Source organism: Heptranchias perlo, chromosome 4, assembly GCF_035084215.1.
Source record: "Heptranchias perlo isolate sHepPer1 chromosome 4, sHepPer1.hap1, whole genome shotgun sequence".
Classification (NCBI taxonomy): domain Eukaryota; kingdom Metazoa; phylum Chordata; class Chondrichthyes; order Hexanchiformes; family Hexanchidae; genus Heptranchias; species Heptranchias perlo.
This window is the reverse complement of record NC_090328.1, coordinates 76,163,799-76,187,904: the sequence shown is the minus strand read 5'-3', so window position 1 is coordinate 76,187,904 and position 24,106 is coordinate 76,163,799. Positions and strand designations below refer to the sequence as shown.

The 24,106-nt window shown below is 41.0% G+C and overlaps 1 protein-coding gene across 9 annotated transcripts in view; it reads left to right on the top strand.

The window, feature by feature from the left end:
• The window catches only part of agtpbp1 (ATP/GTP binding carboxypeptidase 1), a 399,257-nt gene that overhangs the window by 201,790 nt on the left and 173,361 nt on the right, over window positions 1–24,106 (top strand). For all 9 annotated transcript variants that reach the window (XM_067983168.1, XM_067983161.1, XM_067983160.1 and 6 more), the window contains 2 exons: window positions 682–862; window positions 6,922–7,051. In XM_067983168.1, the coding sequence (XP_067839269.1) occupies window positions 682–862; window positions 6,922–7,051 (311 nt within the window). The remainder of the gene's footprint in view (window positions 1–681; window positions 863–6,921; window positions 7,052–24,106) is intronic.

The window sequence follows — 24,106 nt, the reverse complement described above, 5'->3', positions numbered from 1 at the left end:
GGAAAACCTAGTTAATGTGAAAAATGAGCCAGCATGCAAGTCTTTGTCTTACCACACTATCCAGACCATTATCAAATTAACAAAAACGAGATGAAATAGTAAGCCTCTGCAGAGTGTTAGCACATGTCCTCCCAGAAATGGCATGAGAATTTAATGATGTATACATTTACCTCAGTTTATGAATGACTCATGTCCTTAGGTGCACATTGTTCCAAGATTTACCAATACATCAACTAGATACCTAGTGATACTGCTTTAATAGCAAGTGCTTGAAAATGTCAAAGCTTCCAAAAAAATATATATAGTGACCACTTTGTCATTTTAAAAAAAGCTTTTATTTTCTAAGCTTCTCCCTCTTTCACCGTGCAAGGCATTGGTTCTTTGCTGAAGTATGGTTCCATGGTTTCTGGTCACCTCCAATATTTCCCCCAAATGACCATTCTTCAATGTGTGAACCTAGACATGTGATGTCCACACATGCACACTTCCAACAGAGATCACAAGATGGCAGTCAGGGGTGAGACTCTGGTTAAATTTCCCTCAATAGCCTAAGGGTGCTGAGGCCGATCGTAGCAGCCCTTCAGATTGTTTTTCTGTCATGATTCGAGGTATATGATTACACTGATATGTGAAGTTGTTAGTTTAAAAAAAACTAACTTAAATAAAAAATAATTTCTGCAGGAAATCGACCATACATTTTCTTAACGTCTCGTGTCCATCCTGGAGAAAGTAACTCCAGTTGGGTGATGAAGGGAACTCTGGAATTTTTAATGAGCAACAACTTGACAGCTCAAAGTTTGCGGGACTCTTATATTTTCAAAATTGTACCCATGCTGAATCCCGATGGAGTCATTAATGGAAGGTGAGACAATCTTTTCTACATTATGCTATTTTATATAATGTTTGTGCAGTTTTAACAAATAGGTATAAGCATTAATAGTTACAGCAAATCATTTTGTAGTTATTAATACTGATAAATGATTTAGGAAGATCTTCTCAAATAAAAAGAGAATCTTTTTAGTACCTCCATTTCAATCACTGTTATTGACTGAAACTTTCACTACTCTACACCACTTTCAAATGTTCTCATATTTTAATTTAAAAGTTCAAATTGACACTTCCAGCTGGTGGATAAATATGGGTTATTCCCTTTGCTGAAATAAGTTGTCAATATGCATTCACTCTTCTACTCAATTGTTAAAACCCATTTCTTTGTTAGAACTACTTTTTCGTCTCCCCCTCCTCCTCATTTTTCAGTTCTGAAATTATACAATTGCATGTATGGATATGTGTGTGTGTGTAATATAGTTAGTAGTCAAAGACAACGCAGAACATAAATTCAAATGCAAAACTAGAAGAAAAATGAAATGAGAGACCAAGACAAGCACTGAATGAAAGATTGCTGAGAATATTTCAAGCACCAAAAAGGGTTTTCAAATATATATGCAGTAAAGAAAGTGTGGAAGAAAGTATTGGTCCAGTACTGGAAATTGAGGAGAAAGAAGTAGCAAAGTTATTAAGTAGTTTAAATCGATCTTTACCAAGGAAATAGGGTTACCAACTCTGGTTGGCCATATTCCTGGGAGTTTGGTCATGTGACACCTGACCGTGTGACATGTGTCACCTGACCACACGACTTGATCATGTGACATCCGATCTTGTGGCGCTTACCCGCAGTTTGCAGATTGTATTGCATTTACCTGATAAAGGTTGGGTCCCCTGTCGCTGTGTGTCTTTGCTCGTGGTTTCGCGCCAGCAGCCGTCACGTGAGAAGTTCTGAGAACCACGAGCAAGCGAAGAAAGTACACAGGTGCAAACTGCGAATGCGAAGTGTGAACTCTAATTTTCTCCCAGGTTGCTGGCAGCAATACCAGGGAGCTTTATCTTCTGTTCCTGGAGACACCCGGACAATTCAGTAGGGTTGACAATCCTAACTGCCATTGAATGGTGTCTGTGAACTGTGTAAATAATTGTAGTCATTTAGTTTAACTGTGCTTTGTTAGTCTCTTGCTTGTTTTATCAAGGTTTATTGATTTTGAAATAAAAACTCTTTTTCTCTCAATTTACCCTGGTGTTGGGTTCTAATTATTTCTCTGATTTTTTTTGATGCTAAAAATAAAAACTGAATAACACCCATAAAGAAGCTTTTTAAATCACCGATAAAAACGGAATTTAAAAGGTCCTTTAATTTATAAGATAGAAACTCTGATGAATAAACTTCATGTGGAAATACTTAATGTGTTTTTCTATATATAGAATGTTAATGTTTAGAATATGTATATGAAGTTTGCAGATTGTAATTTCTATTTAAGTGTTATATGCTATAATACTCATGACCTTATAAAACACACATCCTCTGCCCTACCACGAACAGCACCACAATCGATAAGCTGGTGTTGAACAATACATCTTTAGGATTGAAGGTAGATTTTCTAGACCACTCCTTAAAGAAACTTTCTATCTGCACAGGTCAACAAATGCCTTTCAATGTAGATTAAAGCAGGATTGCTGAACGTAAAGCTCTTGAATTGAGAGAGGTGATACCACGACATACAACTATCCACAAGGGTTAACAATGTGACTTTAAATACCCAGTGAATTAGGTTTATTTAATTTAATGACTGTCCCAAGACTTTGATCCTCCTTTTCATTTCCTTGTCGCTTTCTGGTTGCTCTGTTTGACTCTGACGGTTTAATTTCTAAAATGACTATCCTTACCATTCCCTCGTAGGACCCAGCTAGAGACAAGGTGTTTGATGATTTGGGCATTTATAAAGTTTGAAACGTTTTGGTGGACAATCTCCAGCAGGGCAGCAGGTCGTTGCTCAACCTGATACAAAATTGGTCCAGTTCCACAGGGAATGAAACCTTCTCCTGAAATTAAAGAATATTTTGGACTCGCCTCATGCTTTCCCACAGTATGATTTTCCACCTTTCGTCAACAGACCTGGTGGGAGCGTGGGTAGGAGAGTCCTGGTAGGAGTGCGGGTTGAACTAAGTAGTGGGGAAGGAAGTATGCAGACACAAACCTCAGGCACGAGTCCCTACTTTACTTTTCTCCTGAGTTGCTTGTAGCAGTGCCCAGGAGATTCATCTTCCATTCTGGGAGACTCCCGGACTGTCCAGGAGGGTTAGCAGCCCTACCAGGAAAAAGGAAATTTGCCCAAGACAGACAGCAAGCTTCTAAGAATGGTAGTTGAGAAACTAGATGATATGCAAATAAAGATGGATATGACAAAGTACCTATTCTAGGTAACATGCACTCACGAGTTCTAGAGAAGACGGGGTTTTAAATTAACTATTTTTGAAATTACTAAATTCAAAATTCCTGAGGAGCTTAAAAATCAACCTTTTTTTTAAATAAAAGCTACACAAACATCTGGGTCTAAACTTTAACCCCACGAGCGGGTGGGTTGGGGGCAGGTGGGAAGGTAAAAATTGTTTTTAAAATAAACTAAAACCCGACCCCAACCCACCCACTTCCGGTTTTAACAATGGCAGGACGAGGGGCAGGCGAGCGACCCGCTCTTAGGAGGCAGGTCAGTCAGTGAAAGCTTTCAAGGAGGCTGCGGGCCTCCATTTTTAGATTTTTTTATTATTAACTCCTGGGGACCGGGATTCCTGGGCCTTCTGCTTCACACCACTTGAGAGGAGGCGAGAAGGCCCAAAACTGCAGGTAAGTGCCTTTATCACACTGCTTGTGGGCCCAGAGGAGCAGGAGTGCTTCCCTCAGGACCAACAAGGCAACCGGCAGTGACACTTCCCCCACACCCAAACCCCAACGATCTCCAACTCCCCCAATGACTCCCGATCGCCCCCCTAATCTAAGAAAAAACCCAAAGATGTTTTATAAATACATTAAGAACAAGAGGATAACTAAGGAAAGAGTAGGGCCTATTAGAGACCAAAAAGGTAAACTATATGTGGAGGTGGAAGATGTGGGTATGGTTCATAATGAATACTTTGCATCTGCCTTCACAAAGGAGAGGGATGATGCAGGGATTGAAGTTAAGGAGGAGGAGTGTGAAATATTGGATGGGATAAACATAGTGAGAGAGGAAGTATTAAGGGGATTAGCATCTTTGAAAGTGGATAACTCACCAGGGCCGGATGAAGTCCCAGGCTGTTAAAAGAAGCCAGGGAGGAAATAGCGGAGGCTTTAACAATCATTTTCCAAACTTCACTGGATACAGGCGTTGTGCCGGAGTATTGGAGGACTGCTAACATTGTACCGTTGTTTAAAAAGAGAGCGAAGAATAGACTGAGTAATTACAGGCCAGTCAGCCTAACCTCGGTGATGGGCAAATTATTGGTATCAATTCTGAGGGACAGGATAAACTGTCACTTAGAAAGGCACAGAGTAATCAAGGACAGTCGGCACGGATTTGTTAAGGGGAGGCCAGGTCTGACTAACTTGATTGTATTTTTTGAGGAGGTGACAAGGAGGATCGATGAGGGTAGCGCAATTGATGTAGTGTACATGGATTTTAGAAAGGCTTTTGACAAGGTTCCACATGACAGATTGGTCAAAAAAGTAAAGGCCCATGGGATCCAAGGAAATGTGGAAAATTGGATCCAAAATTGGCTCAGTGGCAGGAAGCAAAGGGTAATGGTGGACGGGTGTTTTTGCAACTGGAAGGCTGTTTCCAGTGGGACGCCGCAGGACTCGGTACTAGGTCCTTTGCTTTTTGTGGTATACATTAACGATTTGGACTTAAACGTAGGAGGCGTGATTAAGAAATTTGCGGATGACTCAAAGATAGGCCGTGTGGTTGATAGTGAGGAGGAAAGCTGTAGACTGCAGTGGACTGGTCAGATGGGCAGAAAAGTGGCAAATGGAAATCAATTCGGAGAAGTGTGAGGTAATGCATTTGGGGAGAGCAGACAAGGCAAGGGAATACACAATAAATGGGAGGATACAGAGAGGTGTAGAGGGAGTGAGGGACCTTGGAGTGCATGTCCACAGATCCCTGAAGGTAGCAGGACAGGTAGATAAGGTGGTTAAGAAGGCCTACGGGATACTTTCCTTTATTAGCCGAGGCATAGAATATAAGAGCAGGGATGTTATGCTGGAACTGTATAAAACACTGGTTAGGCCACAGCTTGAGTACTGCGCACAGTTCTGGTCACCACATTACGGGAAGGATGTAATTGCACAAGAGAGGGCGCAGAGGAGATTTACGAGGATGTTGCCAGGACTGGAGAATTTTAGTTATGATGACAGATTGGATAGGCTAGGGTTGTTTTCCTTGGAACAGAGGAGGCTGAGGGGTGATTTGATTGAGGTGTACAAAATTCTGAGGGGCCTAGATAGAGTAGATAGGAAGGACCAATTTCCCTTAGCGGAGGGGTCAATAACCAGGGGACATAGATTTAAAGTGATTGGTAGAAGGATTAGAGTGGAATTGAGGAAAAATGTTTTCACCCAGAGGGTGGTGAGAGTCTGGAACTTACTGCCTGAGAGGGTGGTAGAGGCAGAAACCCTCAACTCATTTTAAAAAAAATACCTGGATATGCACCTGACAAGCCATGACCTGCAGGGCTACGGACAAAATGCGGGAAAGTGGGATTAGGCCTAGTGGCTCGTTTCTCAGCCGGCGCGGACACGATGGGCTGAATGGCCTCCTTCTATGCCGTAAATTTTCTGATTCTATTCTATGATTCTATGACTTACCTGCTCATATCCGTTTCCTGGCTCTTGTCCCATCTGATTGACAGCTGGCCTGTTGGGTAGGAAACCAAAAAAAATAAAAGATGTCCTCACGTCAAAATCGTAAGGAAGTCCGGGTAACCCGTACTTCCGTGTTTCCCATCAGGAATTCCCCCCCGCCCGCCTTTTTCCCGGCTCCGGGTTAAAATTTACCCCCTGGTTACAAATGGGATTGAGGATGATAACAGCAATTTGCTGTTATGTAGCACAGTTAATATAGAATGTCCCAAGATGCTTCAGAGAGGTGTGAGGGGAAAAAAGATGGACGCCAAGCCAAAGAAGGAGCAATTAGGAAGGGTGACCAAAAGCTTGATCAAAGAAGTGAATTTTAAGGAGAGGCTTAAAGGAGAAGAGGAAGGTGGAGGAATTTAGCAAGGAAATTCCAGAGAATAGAACCTAGGTAGTTGGAGGCATTATTGCCAATGGTTGGGTAAAGTGAAAGGGGTTATGCACGAGAGACCAGATTCACAGGAGTCGAGAGTTTGGGGGTGAGGGTTGTAACTCTGCAGCAGGTTAGAGATGGGAAGGGGTCTCTACCATGGAAGGATTTAAACATACAAATGAGAATTTTAAATTTGAGGCCTTGTGGGATCGATAGCCAATATTGGTCAGTGAGGACAAGGATGATGGGCGAGCGAGACAGGATACGTACAGCTGAGTTTCGGATGAGCTGGTTTATGGAGGGTGGAGAGCATTGAAGCTTGATATGGTTAAACCAGATCTACTAATGGATGGCTAAGCCAGTTGTGTGCCAACTCAAGTTTGTGATCGTAGACTTAAGGGAGTAAAGATAAAGTTTGTACCAGGGGCAGCAACAGGGATGGAAAACAGTCAAAGTTGTGCTGGACCTGAGGGTATCGAAGTTGAAGGTATGGCTGCAGAGGTATTGTGGCAAATGGAGGACCAAAGGCTGGGCAGATAAAGATGAGCACAGATAAGAGATTATAGAATGCTGCGTTGAGTGTGATGATTCCTGAGCTTCCAGGAACATACAAATCTCATGTCTAAGAAGGCAACCAGACAAGGACAAGTAATGTAGGATGCAAGATGAGATAGATATTTTAGTTTTGCTTGATTTATCTTTGACGAGTCTCTCTTCCGGAGATTATATGGATTGGGTAGGGTTGATGATGGAGCATTTCTTTCTGTGGAAGGAATTGGCTTGATAGGCTCCTGACTCATTTCATGTTTCTATATATTTTGCTTTGTAGCCACCGATGCTCCTTAAGTGGGGAAGATCTCAACCGTCAGTGGTTAACCCCTAACCCTGAACTTCACCCAACGATTTACCATACCAAGGGCTTGCTGCAGTACTTGGCCAGTATACAACATACTCCTCTGGTAAGTACAAACAGAACAGCTCTCTAACTCCAGTTGGGAACAATATTAGATTCTGTCTCAGTTCAACCTCGACATACAATCAGGAAAAATTACCTATCCTCCAGGGCAAAATAACCCTTAGTGGCACTGCCTTTTTAAACTCCCTCATCTTCTGTCTTTTGCCTTTTTGGCCCTGTTAATTCACAGGGCTCACATTGAATGTTTTCCCTGTGAACCATGTGATTATCCATGTGTTTCCACATCTGCATTTTTTTAAAAAAGCTTTTAACCAAGAGGTTTTTTCCCAGATGGTTCAGCTATTTTTGTTTACACAATTTCACAATACCTTGCAATGTTTTTTTTGGTAAATTCAATCATGGGTGTGCTTGTCAGTGCCATTGTTTTCATGCAGTTTGCAGCCCAGTTGTGATCCATGACTTTAGTTAATGCCAGTGCCTATCTTTATAAGTTAAACTTTGAGAAATATTTTTGAACTGGAAATCTTGTTTCTCGCCAAAACCAGGCCACTGTTTTAAACCATCCAAACTGAAATCTAGCCTGTTAAATCTAGCATATCTTGTTTAAAATAAACTTTAAATACTACAATGAAATTTGCTTAACCCCAATACCTGTTGTACTGTAACAATTATTTTTAACCAAATTACATGAACATTGTGTCAAAACTGATATATATCTCCTGTGGTATTACACACAGGGAGTCAAGACCAAGTGAAGCAGGGTAAGATGACAGGGGATAATTTAATGTAATTCAGTCCCCATTTTAATGTCATACCTTTCTGTCCTTATTTTTATATTTCCATTATAGATTCTTATAGCCACATTGATAATGAAAATGGCCTTTGTAAACTTGTTACACTGTAATTAGATTCTCCTGCCAGTGATGATACTGTAGTGCCTCCACAGGGCTGAGGCTGTAATTACAACGTGACAAGTTTACATAAGTTATTGATATAGGAATTTATAATGAAAAAAGTTGCAAGCAATTGCATGCAGACATAAGATTTTTAATTATCTTATATAGATGTATATTCCCATTGCATTGCTCGCAGTGAATTGAAGGTTACACAGTTGTATGGAGGGTGTTAGGGTGGTGGCGGATGTGTATTTGCATTTAAAGGATCTGGAAAGAAGCTTGTGAGAGATTTGTTCAGAGACTGTGAATGAAATGTTTTTTTGGTTCCTGGAAAATAAATAGTGTTTTCCTTACTGCAGGTAGATAAAGAAACACATTTGTTCTCAGTTACTTAAATAAATCTGTGTATGTAACATGGGGAAAGAAGGAAGATTCAGGCCGTGTGGCTGGATAAATCTTTTCTGTAATAGAGTGGTGTACTATAGGGGATGGGAGCAATGTGTTCAATTGCTGATCGGGTTTTGTAGGAATGCAAGGGGCTCGGGGCCTCAAACATCTAAAACTGGGCCTGGACATTGGGAATGTTATTCCTGAGAGGTGAAAAAAGTGATTGTGGGAGTGAGTGGTATGTTCCTGGAACAATAAATACACATGTGGCTCCTTTAAGAAATGCATATTGCATTTAAAAAAAAACTTTTGTACGTACAACTTTTCCTGCCGAAAGTTACTTTACCAAAAGTTCATGCTTTATGTTCTTTTGATGTTCTTATACACCCCTGCCCCCAAATTACTATTGACTTTCAAAGTCCAATAACACCTTCCTGACTTTGTGCTGCCAGTACTTTTCAACCACTGTGCTGGAAGGAGGGTGAGGCTTATGAAAGGCATGTTCTGTTATACCTTGTCAATGGCCAGTCTTGCTGTCAATCATAAAAAATGGAATGTTTTGTAATTTTTAGGTCTTTATTATCTTACAAACCTTCACATGAGTCAAGCTGGTGATCAAAAGCATTTTCAAAAAAATATTTTGTAGGTTCAGTCGGTAAATGTAATCATTTTATTGTGAAATATGTACATTTTAAAATTTTATTTAAAACTTTATTTTGGACATTAGAAATTTCAATTTCCATGGGGAAAATGGCAGAGAAATTTTTTTCAAAAAGTGTTTTGAATGATTTAATTGGTTCATGTTTGTTTTTTATTTTTTTTAACTTGGTAGGCTCTCCTGACTGGTCATTCAGGATTGGTTGTTTTCATAAGGCCGTAGTAATTTCTCTATGGCAGTTTTATAACAACTTATCTCGCTTTTGATTTGTATGTTCCCTATCTCTTCAATTCTGATTTGCTGCTGTTTTACTTTGAGCTAGTCAGCAAAGTGTGATGGAAAAAATGTGACTTTTAATATATCAACTGTAGATCGGTAAGTTTAATGATTTTCTTGTATATTTTGTGACTTATATTACAAATTTTGTTTCCAGTAGTAAGTGTTTAGCTTAATGGAGAACTGAAGATGGCAGTCAAAGGGATTTCCAAAAACCATTTGGAGCAATTTGTTTGGCTCTCCTTCCTCTTGCTATTGACACCTGTTTTTGACTGATCTTTGGATGGGTTTTTTTTGTAAATTGCTGTCTGGTACCATTCATTCCAGCTTGCTACATGTTGATTGGTGCATTTCCCCCTATTTAGTTCCGATTTGTCACTTTTGTCAATCAGATATAAGTGTAACACAGATATCTGGAAATGTATGCCTCAAGTGTGATGGAAAAACATGCAGTAAGATGTACCATTTTCTTATAGTACATTAACAGAGCTCCAGTGGTACTGCTCAGGTAAGCCAAAGGAACAGGAGCATTATATCATAAAATGCACAATGCGTTATTCTGCTGCTAAAGTGCAGCATTGTGTTGTTTTCGGGCCACAAGGTGTACTTGCTGTCATTCTTGAAATCAGTGGTCAGGTCAATCATAAGTCAGACGGGCTTTCTTTTTTGGGGGGTGGGATCTAATAACAGTTGTGATATCATAAACTAATAAACTGAGAGAGAAATTTAATTAATAGCGGCAGTGAAGAATTGATTTTTAAAATGTGGGGAGCAAGTTAGTTACGAAATGAAGAAAACAAGTTAATTTTAGGTAGCAATATAATTGTTGCTGTGAGCTGTGCGCGTGAGGCTGTTTACACTAAAGTATTGATACAATCACTGCAACAGTGAAGAGTCACTTAAAGTAATGAAAGAAGTGTGTTAAGTGATTTCTGATTATTGGAGCAGGGTAGCTGTGTCAGGAGTGAAGCAGGAGAGAATGCTGGTGCAAGCATTTGATTAATTATTCTAATTATGTTAAATTGATTTTGTTATACAGAGGTCGGGGCATAGAAGAGCTGGAACCTGGGGCGGGCGGGCAGGCAGGTGAGGTGAGGTGTGGAGGAGTAATTTCTGTGGCTGGGCCTAGGCCTGAGGTTGAACTAGTTTTAATTAAAGCAGGCGTTCTGAAACTTGCAATATTATACAGGTCCGGTTTGTGCGGGAGATGCGGGTTGGCGCTCAAGTGGTTCAAGAATCTCATGTTGCTTAAATAGAGTGGTTGGGGGAATGGGGGGAGGTGCTGCAGAATGTAACAGGCTGTGGAACAAAATGCTGAGCAAGTCCCTGTCAATGAGGGAGGGGAAGTGAGGGAAAATGTTACAAAACTGTAATAGTTATAAAGTATAAAAATCAAACATACCTATGATTCCCGCTACTGTACTGGGGAAGTTTTTCCTGTTCCTGAACCTGGGCATAGCAAACACAGGAAAATCGGGTTGGGAAGTGTGAACTTTCGTAAGGGACAATTTTCTGTGACCAGGTGATTCAATATCCCTGGGGGTAGAAAACAGGAAAATCTTCCCCCTGATGGTTTGCTGTTTTATGAAGATGAAGAAATAATTGGCTCATAAGCCAGTCAGCTGTGAGAAACAAATTTGCCTTTATTGACTGTCATGATGTGGAGATGCCGGTGATGGACTGGGGTTGACAATTGTAAACAATTTTACAACACCAAGTTATAGTCCAGCAATTTTATTTTAAATTCACAAGCTTTCGGAGATTTTCTCCTTCCTCAGGCAAATGTTTCAAGATCTCCTTGAAGCCTACGCTTCAAGGAGATCTTGAAACATTTGCCTGAGGAAGGAGAAAATCTCCGAAAGCTTGTGAATTTAAAATAAAATTGCTGGACTATAACTTGGTGTTGTAAAATTGTTTACAATTTATTGACTGTGATAGATAATATAGAGAAATAATTATATACTTTTAATTTTGATAGTTTTGAAATGAGTGCATGATTGGCCAAACTCCCTATGCTTGCCACCGACGCCAACCCCTTGTAGCACTGTCTTGGACTGAACCAGACTGTTTGCAACCTCGACATAATATTTGACCTCGAGCTGAGCTTCCAACCCTATATTCTCTAAATTACAAAGACCATGCTTACTTCCACTACTTTAACATTGCCCGTCTCCGCCCCTGCCTCGGCTCATCTGCTGCTGAAACTCTCACCCGTGCTTTTGTTGCCTCCAGACTCGACTATTCCTATACTTTCTTGGCCAGCCTCCCATCCTCCACCCTCCATAAACTTCAGCTGATCCAAATCTCTGCTGCCCGTGTCCTGCACCGACTCCTGCTCAACTATCACCCCTGTCCTTGCTCCTGGTCTCCCAATGGCTGACATTTAAAATTCTCATCTTTATATTCAAACACCCCTCCCTATATCTAATCTCGTCCAGCACTACAATTTCCCTCCCCCCTTCCCCCCCACCCCTTAACTCTCCTTTCCCTGGTCTCTTGTGTATCAATCCCCCTTCCTTTAGCCCACCATTGGCAACTGTGTTTTCAAATGCCTCGGCTCCAACCTCTGGAATTCCCTCCCTAAATCCCTCCCTCTCCTATTTTAAGATCCCCCTTAAAACCTAATTTTTTGATCCCTCCTACTAGTTCCTCTTTTAGTTCAGCGTATATTTTTCTGATTACATCTCTGTGAAGCGCTTTAGGTTATTATTGTACGTTAAAGGTAATATATTAATTCAAGTAGTTGTTGAAGTGGGATGTGTTTCTGTCAGTATATTTTATCAAGAGCATATAAGCGTAACCCTTTAATACACAGAACAGTGTTATTTACTGCTAATCCATTAATCTTCTGCAGTCTTCGACAGATGATATGACTGATTTAATCCTTCAGTAAGGATGTCATCATTCATGAGTTGAATGGAGTGTACTGGTTGTTAGCATTGGGTTGACACTCCTGCCAAAATTAAAGCCGTCCATAAAGCGCCAACCGGTCAGAGTTAATTTTTTTTTGCCATTCCAAAGAACATTATTCTGTATTTTGTGTTTTTTTAAAAAAGTGATGATAAACAGTTAATTGAAATTGCTGAAATCTTGCGGTTTAGATGGCTGAAGTTTTACTCTTTTTGATATCATCTGACTTTAGTAATATTTTCTTTGAATGCTCCTTTTTACCCACTAGTCTCTTAATGAAGTACCTAAAGGGCTTTTAGCACCAGTGTAAAGCATTTACAATGTTCATGTAGTTCCAATAATATGTAAATTAAGAAATTATGTGGTTTTATATGTTCTTCTGATTCAGTTTTGTAATTGGCATTAGCAATTTACAGGAAGTTGTTTTTGCAGATGTTTTATGAAAGAAAAACTTTATTTTGAAAGCTGCAAGTTCATTCAGTCCACCCAGGAGATAACTACTTAAACATCCAACAGAGTGGCTAGTAGAACCTTTAATTATAAATATGTCACAGTAACAATATATTCTATGGCCGAGTACTGAACTTGAGGGAGTTATTTTCTTGTTGACAGTTTTAAGCATTTGCTTTCTTGATGATATACATTAGTAATTTTATTTAAATTGTAAAGAGGCAGTCATATTGCTTGCAATAGTATAAAGTGACTTTTTCATCATTGAGTTTCATCATTGGCCTTTAAATTTACAGTATTATTTGTACCTATAAAAGTAGTGGAATTTGTAGCAGCTAATATTAATGATAATTAAACATGAGGTGAAGTGCTCTAACCTACTTTTCCCTAGAATCTACTTTTATTTTTTGTTGCCTTCTGGTCATTCCTTCTCCTCCCCGCCCCCCCCCCCCCCCCTCATAAAAGTTGGGTCCCTCTGTTACTTGCTTTTCTGAGATTTGATTGGTCCATTAGGTGAATCCAACAATAGCGCCTGGTTAGATAAAGCCAGTACTGAATGAATTATTGTAGTTTTGTGCCTAAGAATCTGTAAAGTAACTGACATTCTGAAAAATGTTGCTTTATTTTCTGCAGCATATGATGTGAAATTTAATTAAATTTCTACAAATATGTTTCGTGCCCATTCCAATGGGCAGAACTAGAAAGAGAAAAAATGTACTCTTAAAACATTCATGATAGCACATCTATCTTCCTTTTTCACACTGTATAGTTCTCTATCTTCTTCACTCTTTCTCTTTCTTTGTTTGTCTGTCCAACTTTATTTACTGACTTGACTTAATGGCACTGCTCTCCTATTGTGTATATGACTGATAGTAGCTTATTTTTTCACATCTGTCAGCATATTATTTGAACCTACATGTTTAGCCTGGCTTGGAGGCGGCTGTTGCTGAGCAAAGACCCACGGATGAAGGAGGCCAGAATTCAGCAGCAATATGAACAAAACCCAAGACAAATGAGAAGGGAGAAAAAGAAAAAAGACCTGTACAGTAGAAATACAAGAGATACTGCTGAGGAGGCAGATATTTTTTTTTCAATGATTAAATTAGGTCATCAACAATGACAGAAAACTGCTTACATGGGGAAATGCCACTATAAAATGTTTATTTGGAAGCTTCAGTGTTAAATTTGATAATATAGATCCACCCAACATCATGGCAACCAAAAGTAAGGGTTGTAGACAAGAAGAGCACGCATGTGCAAAATTTATATTATATAGGTAGATTATAAATATATATCTATATAAGTAGATTTAGGAGTGAGCCTTTGGCTTAGTGGTACAATTCCCACTTCTGAGTCAGAAAGTAAATTGTGTGAGCCCCACTCCAGACAGCCATAGCAATTGGAGACTAGAACATGATCTCTAAATACAGGGTTGACTTCTGGGGGTTACTCGTGTCTGGACAGAGTGATCACCAGCTCAGTGGTAGTATTCCTGCCTTTGAGTCAAAAGGATTGGGTTCGGGCTGCACTCCAGGCAGTCCCAACAAGCAGAGACCGGAGAGCTGACTCTGAATACTGGGTTGACGTCCATCGGGGGTACTCGCGTCTAATTGGTGCAGGTGTCCTCTTCCCATTGTGAAGGGACGGTAGGGCTTTTTGGTCTTGGTTGCAGCTCATTAAAGAGAAGTTACTCCAAAGATTAAAAAATTGTGAGGAAGGCAATGGGAAACCACCTCAGCTATTCTTTCCTAGTAAGTGGCTCAAGAATCTCATGCATGAGTCCTGAATTAAGATCTGCCCTGGGACAGAACACAACACAATAGATGGACGGGTAAGTAGATTTCCTGTCGTGTTGCTTGTGTTAGACTGGAAGATGCACTGTCTTAACAAAGACTGGAGTGTTATGCCATGTTATGTGCAGTGTTCTACTAAGATGGAGCTGGTCCCTATAAGGCCACAAAGTCTAATGATTAATCAGTTTATTTGATGTTTGGTCAGATTGGTAAATGCTTGTCAATTTCAGACTGCAATTCAGAAGCACACAGTATTTTAAAGTTGTTTTGCATCTGTAACAAAGTGTGATGTCTTGAGCATGATAGTGTGTGTGCTAGATATACCGTTGTTAATATATAACTAGTAGCTCTCTCATGGTGTTGCTTATGGTGAGTTGTCTCACCTTGTGATTTTTGTATGTCTCTCGTACGGCTGTGATTTCCCTGTCTCGTATCACAATATCTATTTTTCTTTGTCAGCTCATGTACCTTTTTGTCATGATGTCTGTATATTACGATTGTGTCTTGGGGTGTCTGTGTATCTCCAGCAATTTTATATATATACTGATTTGTATCTGTCTGTGTGGTCTGATTTTTCAGTCTTTGTGTCCCCGGTTTGTTTTTTTGCATGCTATGTTTTTTTCCTTTTTCTTTTACTTTTTCGTTTGAGGTCTGTGGGCAATCTGTTTAATGGCCCAAACAAATTAAATAGTAGGTAGGAAAAGGGGAGATGAAGGTGGAGAACAAATGTTAGGGATGGGGTAGTCGGGAACAGCTGGAAAAAAATAAATTGAGCGGAGGACGAGAGAGAAAAGGGCAAGGCCGTGAACAGTTGGATCTCTGGCTTTGTAGGAGAAGGAGATGTAACGTAGAGGGTGGCAGCGCCACCTAGTGTCTCAAAGTAGTAAAGATAGACATTACAGTAACAAAAACAGAACATGCTGGAGACACTCAGCAAATCAGGCACTGCGTCTGTGGTGAGAAGTGACAAGTTAATGTTTCAGGTATTGCTCTTCGTCAGAACACAATGATTCTGCTGAAGGGCAATGCTTGACTTACTGACTTAACAGCATTTTCTGATTTTGTTTCAAATTTCCAGCATTCAGGAATATTATTTTGGTTTTTATAGACATTACAGTGTTACCCTTTAAAAGTAATGTGAGCAAGTGTTACTTCAGGTGTTACAAATTGTTGCAAGGAGATCACTAGAGCCATGATTTTAACCTAACGCGCCCGAACGAGAACAGGGCGCATTTATGTTGGATGCCCGATTTACACCCTGCCTTATTTTTGGCTCTGTTGCAGTCAGTGGAGCCTAAAATCGGACAGGGTGTAAATTGGGCGTTTGACCCAAATCCGCCTGTTCTTGATGGGCATGTTAGGCTAGAATTGGGGCTTAGGTGTCAAAAGGCGTAACAGAATTATGGCACGGGAAGTAGGAAAGTGTGACAACAGGAAGTGTACACAGTTGAAAGAATTTTAATATATTTATAGATTACTAGTAGATTTCCCATGGTGAATCAGGTCATGTATTTTTTTATGACAGGAATATTATACCATTTAATATGCAAAGTATGCTGCTGTTAAAGTGGAGTTATGTATTAAGTGGCCTATCTCAAAGTCCAATTCCAAACAAAAACACAGCTTGGGATCACTGAGAGTTTAATTGTCTCGTGAGGGAACTTTGCAGATTAGAATGTGCTCATCAGGTTCAGGCTGCAGCTCAGAAGCACTGAGCATTTTATGATTATTTTGTATCTGTACCAAAATGTAACATCCGTGCTAACTAAATGTACCGTTTTTTAATGTAAAATCCATCTCGACTTTCACTGAGGAAGTCACTATCATATTGGGGTGAAAAGATGGTATTATCATCCTAAACTTCTTGTTGCGTTTTTGGTTGACAATCTGAAAGTCGCAATAACAGGACTGCTGAGTAACATTGAGCTATTTTTATTTACAGTAATTAGACTTTATGGCCTTAAAGGGACAGGGTGTCTTAAACACAGCTCCACCTTGTGTGTAGTGCATTAATAAGTTATTTGCCCTGTAATTATGTTAAATACTTCTTTATGTTTCTTTTTAACAATGTCTGATTTTTAACTTTCCTTTTTACAAATAATAATAATTGAGTATTTGTTTTTCATAGAACAAAACGACTGCAGAAAAATCTTGTCCAGTGTCACACTTTCACTATTAAAGCTGCGTTAGATCACTGCAAAAACTGTTAACATACACTGCCATTTTGGATTCTTTGAATTGTGGCGTAAAGAAATAACATTTCCATTGTAAATCTAAAACTATTGCCTTTACTTAACATTTAAGTTCATTCCCGGTAGGATTGTTCATTGGTAATATGAGAAAGCATTTATTTGGAGGTGCAGCAGGTCTGAGTTCCAAAAGCATGTGGAACTTGAGTTGACTCAAACGTGGTGAATTCGCAATTTTCAGAGGCTTATCATTGTAGTAAAGAATCAAGCCGAAGCCAGGTGTTTCCATATAACCAGTCAGGGAAATCTTTGAGGTCGCCCTGGACCAGGCATGCTTACCTACAAGGAGATGGTTAGAGTGGTATTGGCGGATGCCTGGAAACCAGTGTTTTGTCCTAATCTTTCAGCCAGAAAGATGTAGCAAAGGAAAACAGGAGAAAGCAAAAACTATATGCCCAGAAAAAAGGCATTATAAATAAGAAATATTTCTTTTTGGTCCAGCCAAACCGTTTTTATTGTATTTTTCTGCTATATAAATAATAACGTTTAACTTCACAATAAATAAACCAATTATTGTAAAGGGCACTTATTTTGCTTTAAGAAATCCTATGCTAATCGATCTGCCTTTTGGGATAAATCTGTCCTCCAGATAAAGATGTCAAACCAGTCAATCATCTATTTTAATGAATGAGCTAATTTTCACAGTCATGGCAAGAGTCTCCTCCATTTAACAATTTAAAACATCAAAAAACAAAGAAATTGCATTTTCAAATCTATTCTAGAAGTCTGCCTTAAATTGACCTTCATAACCTGTTTGAGCAGCTGTTCGATTCCAGTTACTATTCTGGAACTTAAGTAGGCCCCATCCCACAGCCTTTCCACAACCCACCTGCAACTTGCATACTGGAACTTGTGTAAGAATCAATGAATTAATTCACTGTGGGGTGAAGCTGCATGAGTGAATATGATTAAGTACAAAACAGCTGACTAAATGATAATTGTAGATGGACAGGGCATTGACAGAATATGTCATGGAATGAGGTTTGCTGGTTTCTATGGGTCAATCAGGAGAATTATCCATATGATTTCTCATAATTTTTTGAAATGGATGATTGGACAATGGTTCTCTGATTAATTAAAAACCAGTAGCTGCTTCATGTGTTGTTTAAATTAGAAATTCAGACAAATTATAAACTAGTTAAATTTAAGCACTTAAATTAAACCTTTGATGCAGCAAAACATTTAAAGCATCTTGTGTCATTGTGATACTGGATTACATTGAACTCTGACTGCGTGTATAGAAACTAATCGATACCTGGAAGTAATTACAGGTACCTTAATTTCAGGGTTCAAATTACATCATAAACCATTAGATTAAATTGGTAACTTTAGTTTGAAAAACCACGAAGGTGATTGGCATGGGAAGTAGAAAATCTCACACTGGTGCGGTAAGAGATGCTGTTCACATAGTTGGGCAGAGTAAGTGGAGCTTTACTCTCCATTTGACCATGCTATCTGGCCTAGGCATGCTCAGTGCTAACACAAATTGTTCCATTCTCCAGCACTGACACTCTGAACACCAAATTCAACAAAGAAAGAAAAGAAAATAGCTTTTTTGATGAAGTACAATGTTGGGACAATGTAAACTTAAGATAATTTTATTACAATTTAGTCAAATTTCATACTCTAAAATAATTCTTCATAAAGAAAAGTCCTATTAACCTTAATTGTCAGTACTGGTTTAGCTGTTACTTTGTGCTTCTAGTGTTTTGTTGCAAAATAATATTTTGGCCTGGTCCTTGTGGACTGAGAAAAGGTTATATTTGTGCCCTCGACTGTTTGAACCCATAAGCTCAGTGGGCTGTTGTAGACCTGGAAGAGTACCAAGTTTTGGGGATATAGCTTACTGTGTTAGCAACAGGTCAAATAATAAATTGTGAATGAAAGGAACATTTAATGTAAACTCTTGACATAAATATTTAAATGAATTAGGAATAAAATATAGAAAAAATAGTTTTAGTTGGCTGTATCATGCGCTTTGAGCAATGGGAGTTAGCAGGAGTGTTTCACACAGGTGAAGCAATGTAGCATGCTGCTTGTATTGAAGCTTAACCTGGAGCACCACAGGTATCAGGTGTTTAAATACAGATGAACCCAAGATTAACACAGATTAGAAGAAATTTTATCCACAAATCAAACCATTTCTGTTTACTGCTTTGTGAAATATTCTGACTCAGGTGAAAGCTCTCTGAGCAAATCTAGCCACAAATGCACATCACAACTACTTTGCAGAATGATACAAATATTGGGCTCGATGTTACCAGGCCTGCGGGTTTCCGGCGGGTTGGGTTTCGGGAGCGTGGTCAACACGCTCGGTGAAATTAGTGGGTTGCCCGCGCGATCGTAGCAGGCAACACACTAATAGGAATCAATTACCTGCTCCTCCGGGGTCCGCGCTGCTGGTCTGCGCGTCGGGCGGGCTGCGCATGCGCAGTACGATCTGTCAGCTGGAGGCGCTCTATTTAAAGGGGCAGTCCTCCACTGACAGATGCTGCAACCAATGGAACAAATTACAGCATGGAGCAGCCCAGGGGGAAGGCTGCTCCCAGTTTAATGATGCCTCACCCCAGGTATCATCAGATGGGGTGAGGAGGAGGGCGAAGACAGAGATCTTCCACCCGGCGGGCGGGAGGAAGCGGCCAGCCTCTGCCACCAAGAAGGCCTGGCTCGAGGTGGCAGAGGGGGTCACCTGCGCAACCAACATATCGCCCACCTGCATACAGTGCAGGAGGCGCTGCAATGACCTCAGTAGGTCAGCCACAGTGAGAACACGAAGTCTTTCCCCTACACTCCATCTGCCACAACACTGCCCCAACCCCACATCTCCTTCGGCATCGCCAACACTACTCTGTCACATCACCCCTCGTACCCACTCAAACCCCATCCTCATCTTACCTCCACCTACTCACCTCGCCAGTACTCATCCTGCCACTAACACGCGACCCAATCCTCATACAATCTCATGGCTCTATCCCATACTCACCCTCTCGTGCATCTCCCTCACGGCCAGCCTCACTCAACCTGCCACCACCTGTGCTGCAGCCACATGGCATGCATCACATATGTGAAGTAGGCAGCGTAAGGCAAATGTTTCGTGAGCATGAAGTGGGTGCACAAGGGTGTCGGAGGGTTTGTCATGGTTGTTACCTGTATTGAATTTCAGAACAACTCACATCACACATTATATTGGCACCACTACTGCCATGTCTTCGCGAATCCTGTCCGGTTTGTGCAATAATGCCCGCTCCTGGGTATCACTATGAGGACCCACCACTGATGCCACCCATTGTGTCACTGCAGAGTGGGTGTAGGTGTATTTGCAGGGCTCTTCTGCGCAGACGACTGAGAGACATCGGCGATGTCCCCGGTTGCACCCTGGAAGGCTGCGGAAGAGAAGTTCGGGAGGGCAGTGGTGACTTTGACAGCGACATGTAGGAAGATGGTGCACGGGCCAGCCAGGAGCAGCTCGGCATGAAAGAGGCTGCAGATGTCCACGGCTACATGTCGAGTGACTCTGAGCCTCCGTGTGCACTGCTGCTCAGAGAGGTCCGGGGAGCTGCGCCTCGGTCTCTGGACCCTGTGGCGAGGGTAGTGCCCTCTGCGATGCGTCTCTCTCTGCGGTAGCCCTCCCTCTTGCTGTGCAGGTGGGCGTGCAACAACACCGTGTTGGGGGGCTCCACGTCTCTGCGGCGGACGGCGTGGACTGCGAGGCTGCTGGGGCTGGTCATGCTGTTCGTCCTCCGAGGGTGTCCACGCACCACCCATCTGGCAGGTGTTGGTCTGAGGGGTTGTGCAGGGTAGGTGGGTGGTTCCTCGGACTGGGGCTGCGGTTTCGTGTCGGTCTGTCCTCTGGCTTGGCGGGGGGTGGTGGGGGGCAGGGATTGCCCTATGTGACGCGGTGGCCTCCTGCCTGGGTGAGGGCTCTCCCCCATGGAGTGCACCTTGGCACCTGCCACAGGCTGCTGGCTGCAACACGCCTGGTTGGAGAGAGACTGTTTCCCCCAGTGTGTGAAACACTCTGCGATGCAGGTAAAATCCCACACTTCCTCTTTTGACAGCTGATTCAGCTCATTAACTGACCTCAACAAGCAAGGTAAGTACTCTCAAGTGGAACCCCGCTGGCTTTAATTGCCTGTGGGATTCCCACCAGCGGGGGCCACGCACGCAGCCCCGCACGTCATCGGGGAACCCGGAAGTGGTCGGGATCGCGGCGCAATCCGGTCACGTGACCGCATATCGGGATTTTCGGGGCCCCCCCGCTGGAAACCCGCAGGAAAACCGACCCTAAAATCGAGCCCATTAAGTCTGTTATCAGTTGTACTAACTTCATGGAAGTCACAGTTTGTTAGAAAGTCAAAAAAAATCACAACTTGTTAACTTTAAGTAATGGGTTCGGTAGCCTAGTGATTAAGGTACTGGAATAGCAAACCAAATATTGTGTTCAAATCCCAGCATGACAAATTGTGAAATAGAATTCAAAAAATCTGGTAATTTATGGCCTAGCACCAGAAAGTAACCATGAAAGCCGCTGGGTTGTTGTAAAAACTCAAGTGGTTCATTAATGTCCCTTCGGGGAAGAAGCATAGAATCTTACAGCACAGAAGGAGGTCATTCGGCCCATTGTGCCTGTGTCGGCTCTTTGAAAGAGCTATCGAATTAGTCCTAATCCCCCGCTCTTTCCCCATAGCCCTGAAAATGTTTCCTTTTCAAGTATATATCCAATCCCCTTTTGAAAGTTGCTGTTCTCCTCATCTCTCCTCTGGTTCTATTACTATATTGAGGATCATTACTTTTTAAAAAAGCAACTTTTTTCTTGGCAGTTTGCGGTCATCTCTAAACCTCCAGTATTTAAATCTTCCATCTGCTAATATTAACAGAAACCATCAGCACACATTTTCCACTTGTGTAGCTCTGGTCCTGATTTCTAAAAATCCTGGACTGGTACTAAACTCACTGATATAGAGAACCCTGAACTAATTTTATATGTCAGCATTGTTCAAAGGTAAATCATATGAAACGCTAATTTGAATATTTGTGTTGAGGTCACTGATTGCCTTACATTTGCCTGCTTAACCACACTGTGTTGGTTTGGCCCTGGGATGCACCTAAATAACTGTTTCCTCCTTCAAAAAAGTTTAGCTTTTTTAAAACTAGGACTATTTGCTGTTTTCTGTCCATTAACAAAGAGGAGTTTGTCTGACAAAGTTGCAATTTTTAATACAAATCCGTCTACACACAGTAGACCATTTTTTTAATGGTCGTATCGTTTGGCACCAATGAAAGGACAAAATTGGATGGTGAGTCACAAGAAAATATCCCATTAGTTTGTAACAGTAAGATAGCTCTTGCCTTAGAATCTAGAACAGTTCCAGATGATGTTTGGTATTAACTCATTTGTGACCGTTGCAATGGAACTGATTATAGATAAAGTGGGTGTTTTATTCATTCTCAGGATGTGGGCATCGCTGGCAAGGCTGGCATTTATAGCCCATTCCTAGTTGCCCAAATTCTTTGTAGTGGTTTTGATACAACTAAGTGGCTTGCTCGGCCACTTCAGAGGGCAGTTAAGAGTCAACCACAATGGTGTGGGACTGAAGGCACATATAGGCCAGATGGAATAAGAACAGCAGGTTCCTTCCCTAAAGGACATTAGTGAACCAGTTGGGTTTTTACAACAATCCAACAGCTTCATGGTCACTTTTACTGATGCCAGTTTTTTATTTCCAGATTTTAAAATAAAATAGGAATATGTGGTCTTTTCTGTTCTTGAATTCAAATTCTTTAACTTGATTACGTTCACTGGATTATTAGTCCAGGCTCTGTATTACTGGTACAATGACATAACCACTACACTACCATTCCCCATGTGTGCTCTGAATAATTGTTCATCATTTTTAAAGCAATATTTGTATCACATCAAAGTTGCTTATTGTGCAAGTGACTCTCACAGTTTTGATTCTCCTAAGCTTTCAACAGAGCATTGCCTTCGCTTCCAGGCCTGACTGTAAAAGTCCTGCACTACAATCTCTTCTTGCAAGCCTTAATTGACTTCCTGGCCTAACATGTTTGAACTCATTAACTTGAGCTTTCCTAACCTTCTAATTGCAGTTAAGAGAAACTGATTCAATACTTAAAAGTCTCCTGCTGCAATTTTTCCCCCTTTCTCATCATTCAAGAATGCTAGTTTACCATTTCGAGGAGGTTTACTGTCTGAAAAACTATTAGGGTACAATTACCGTGGGATTGCCTCATAGACTATAATCAGAGAATTGTTTTGCAGCTGGCAAGTAAAATTGCAGTGTAATTGGAGGCTTAGTACATATTAGATCAAATATTTACAACATTCAGTCAACCATTATGGGAATCATTTTTAAACCAGGACTGCAATCAGATTCCCAGCTTCAATTTTTCAAAGTTGAACGTTGTTTTCAAGGGCTCTAAATTATGTTCGAGAGCTAGTTAGGAACATAGGAACAGGAGTAGGCCATTCAACCCCTCGAGCCTGCTCCGTCATTCATTTAGATCATGGCTGATCTGTACATCAACTCCATTTCCCCGCCTTAGCTCCATACCCTTTGATACTCTTACCTAACAAAAATCTATCAATCTCAATCTTGAAAACTTCAATTGATCCAGCATCAACAGGGGGAGAGAATACCAGTTGATTTAATAATGACATTCTGTTGCTATATATAAATTATATTTATTAAATGTGCCAGTTAAAGCAGATGTTAAAGTTTGTATGGCTTTGATTCTTTCATAGTGCTTCATTGAAATTAATTCCAACCATTCATTGACTGGATAAAAGGCCTGACCTAGCATTGCTGAGAATGAAATCGTAAAATAAGCCAAAATATTAAAATATAGGTGCGGAGAGGGAAGGAAGGGGAGATGGAGAGAATGAGGAAGGGAGGAGATTGAGGAGAGAAAGGGAAGGGAGGAATGGAAGTAGAGAGAGGGAGGCGGGGGAGGAGAGGTGGAAAGAAAGCAGAATGGGGACTGTGGGGAGAGAGGGAAGGGAGAAAGGGAAATGGGAGCAGATGTGGTAAGGAGAGAGGGAGAGGACAGAGAAGGAGAGAGGATGGGGAATGGGATGAGGAGTAGAGAGGAAGGGGATGGGATTGATGAGTGATAGACGCAGGAAGAGAAGTAAAGGTGAGGGGGAAGAGAATAAGGGAGAGGGATAGGGGGCGAAGGAGGAAGGAGATGTGAGAAAGTATGGAGGAAGGGAAGCAGAGGGGACGGGAGAGAAAGGAAAGGGATAAAATATGCTAAAAATAATTTGTATAGTTATTGGCCCTTCAGTATTAATATTAGAGGGATGTTGTGCCCACTGTAGGTAAAATAATCATTTTATATAGCATCAGTGTCATTAAGTAGCATCAAAGTCAATTGTTACTTATCTTTATCCACAGGTTGACTTTAAAAAATGTTTTACCCAACATAAAGGACACATTTTCCAGCCCTTGCTCTTTACAA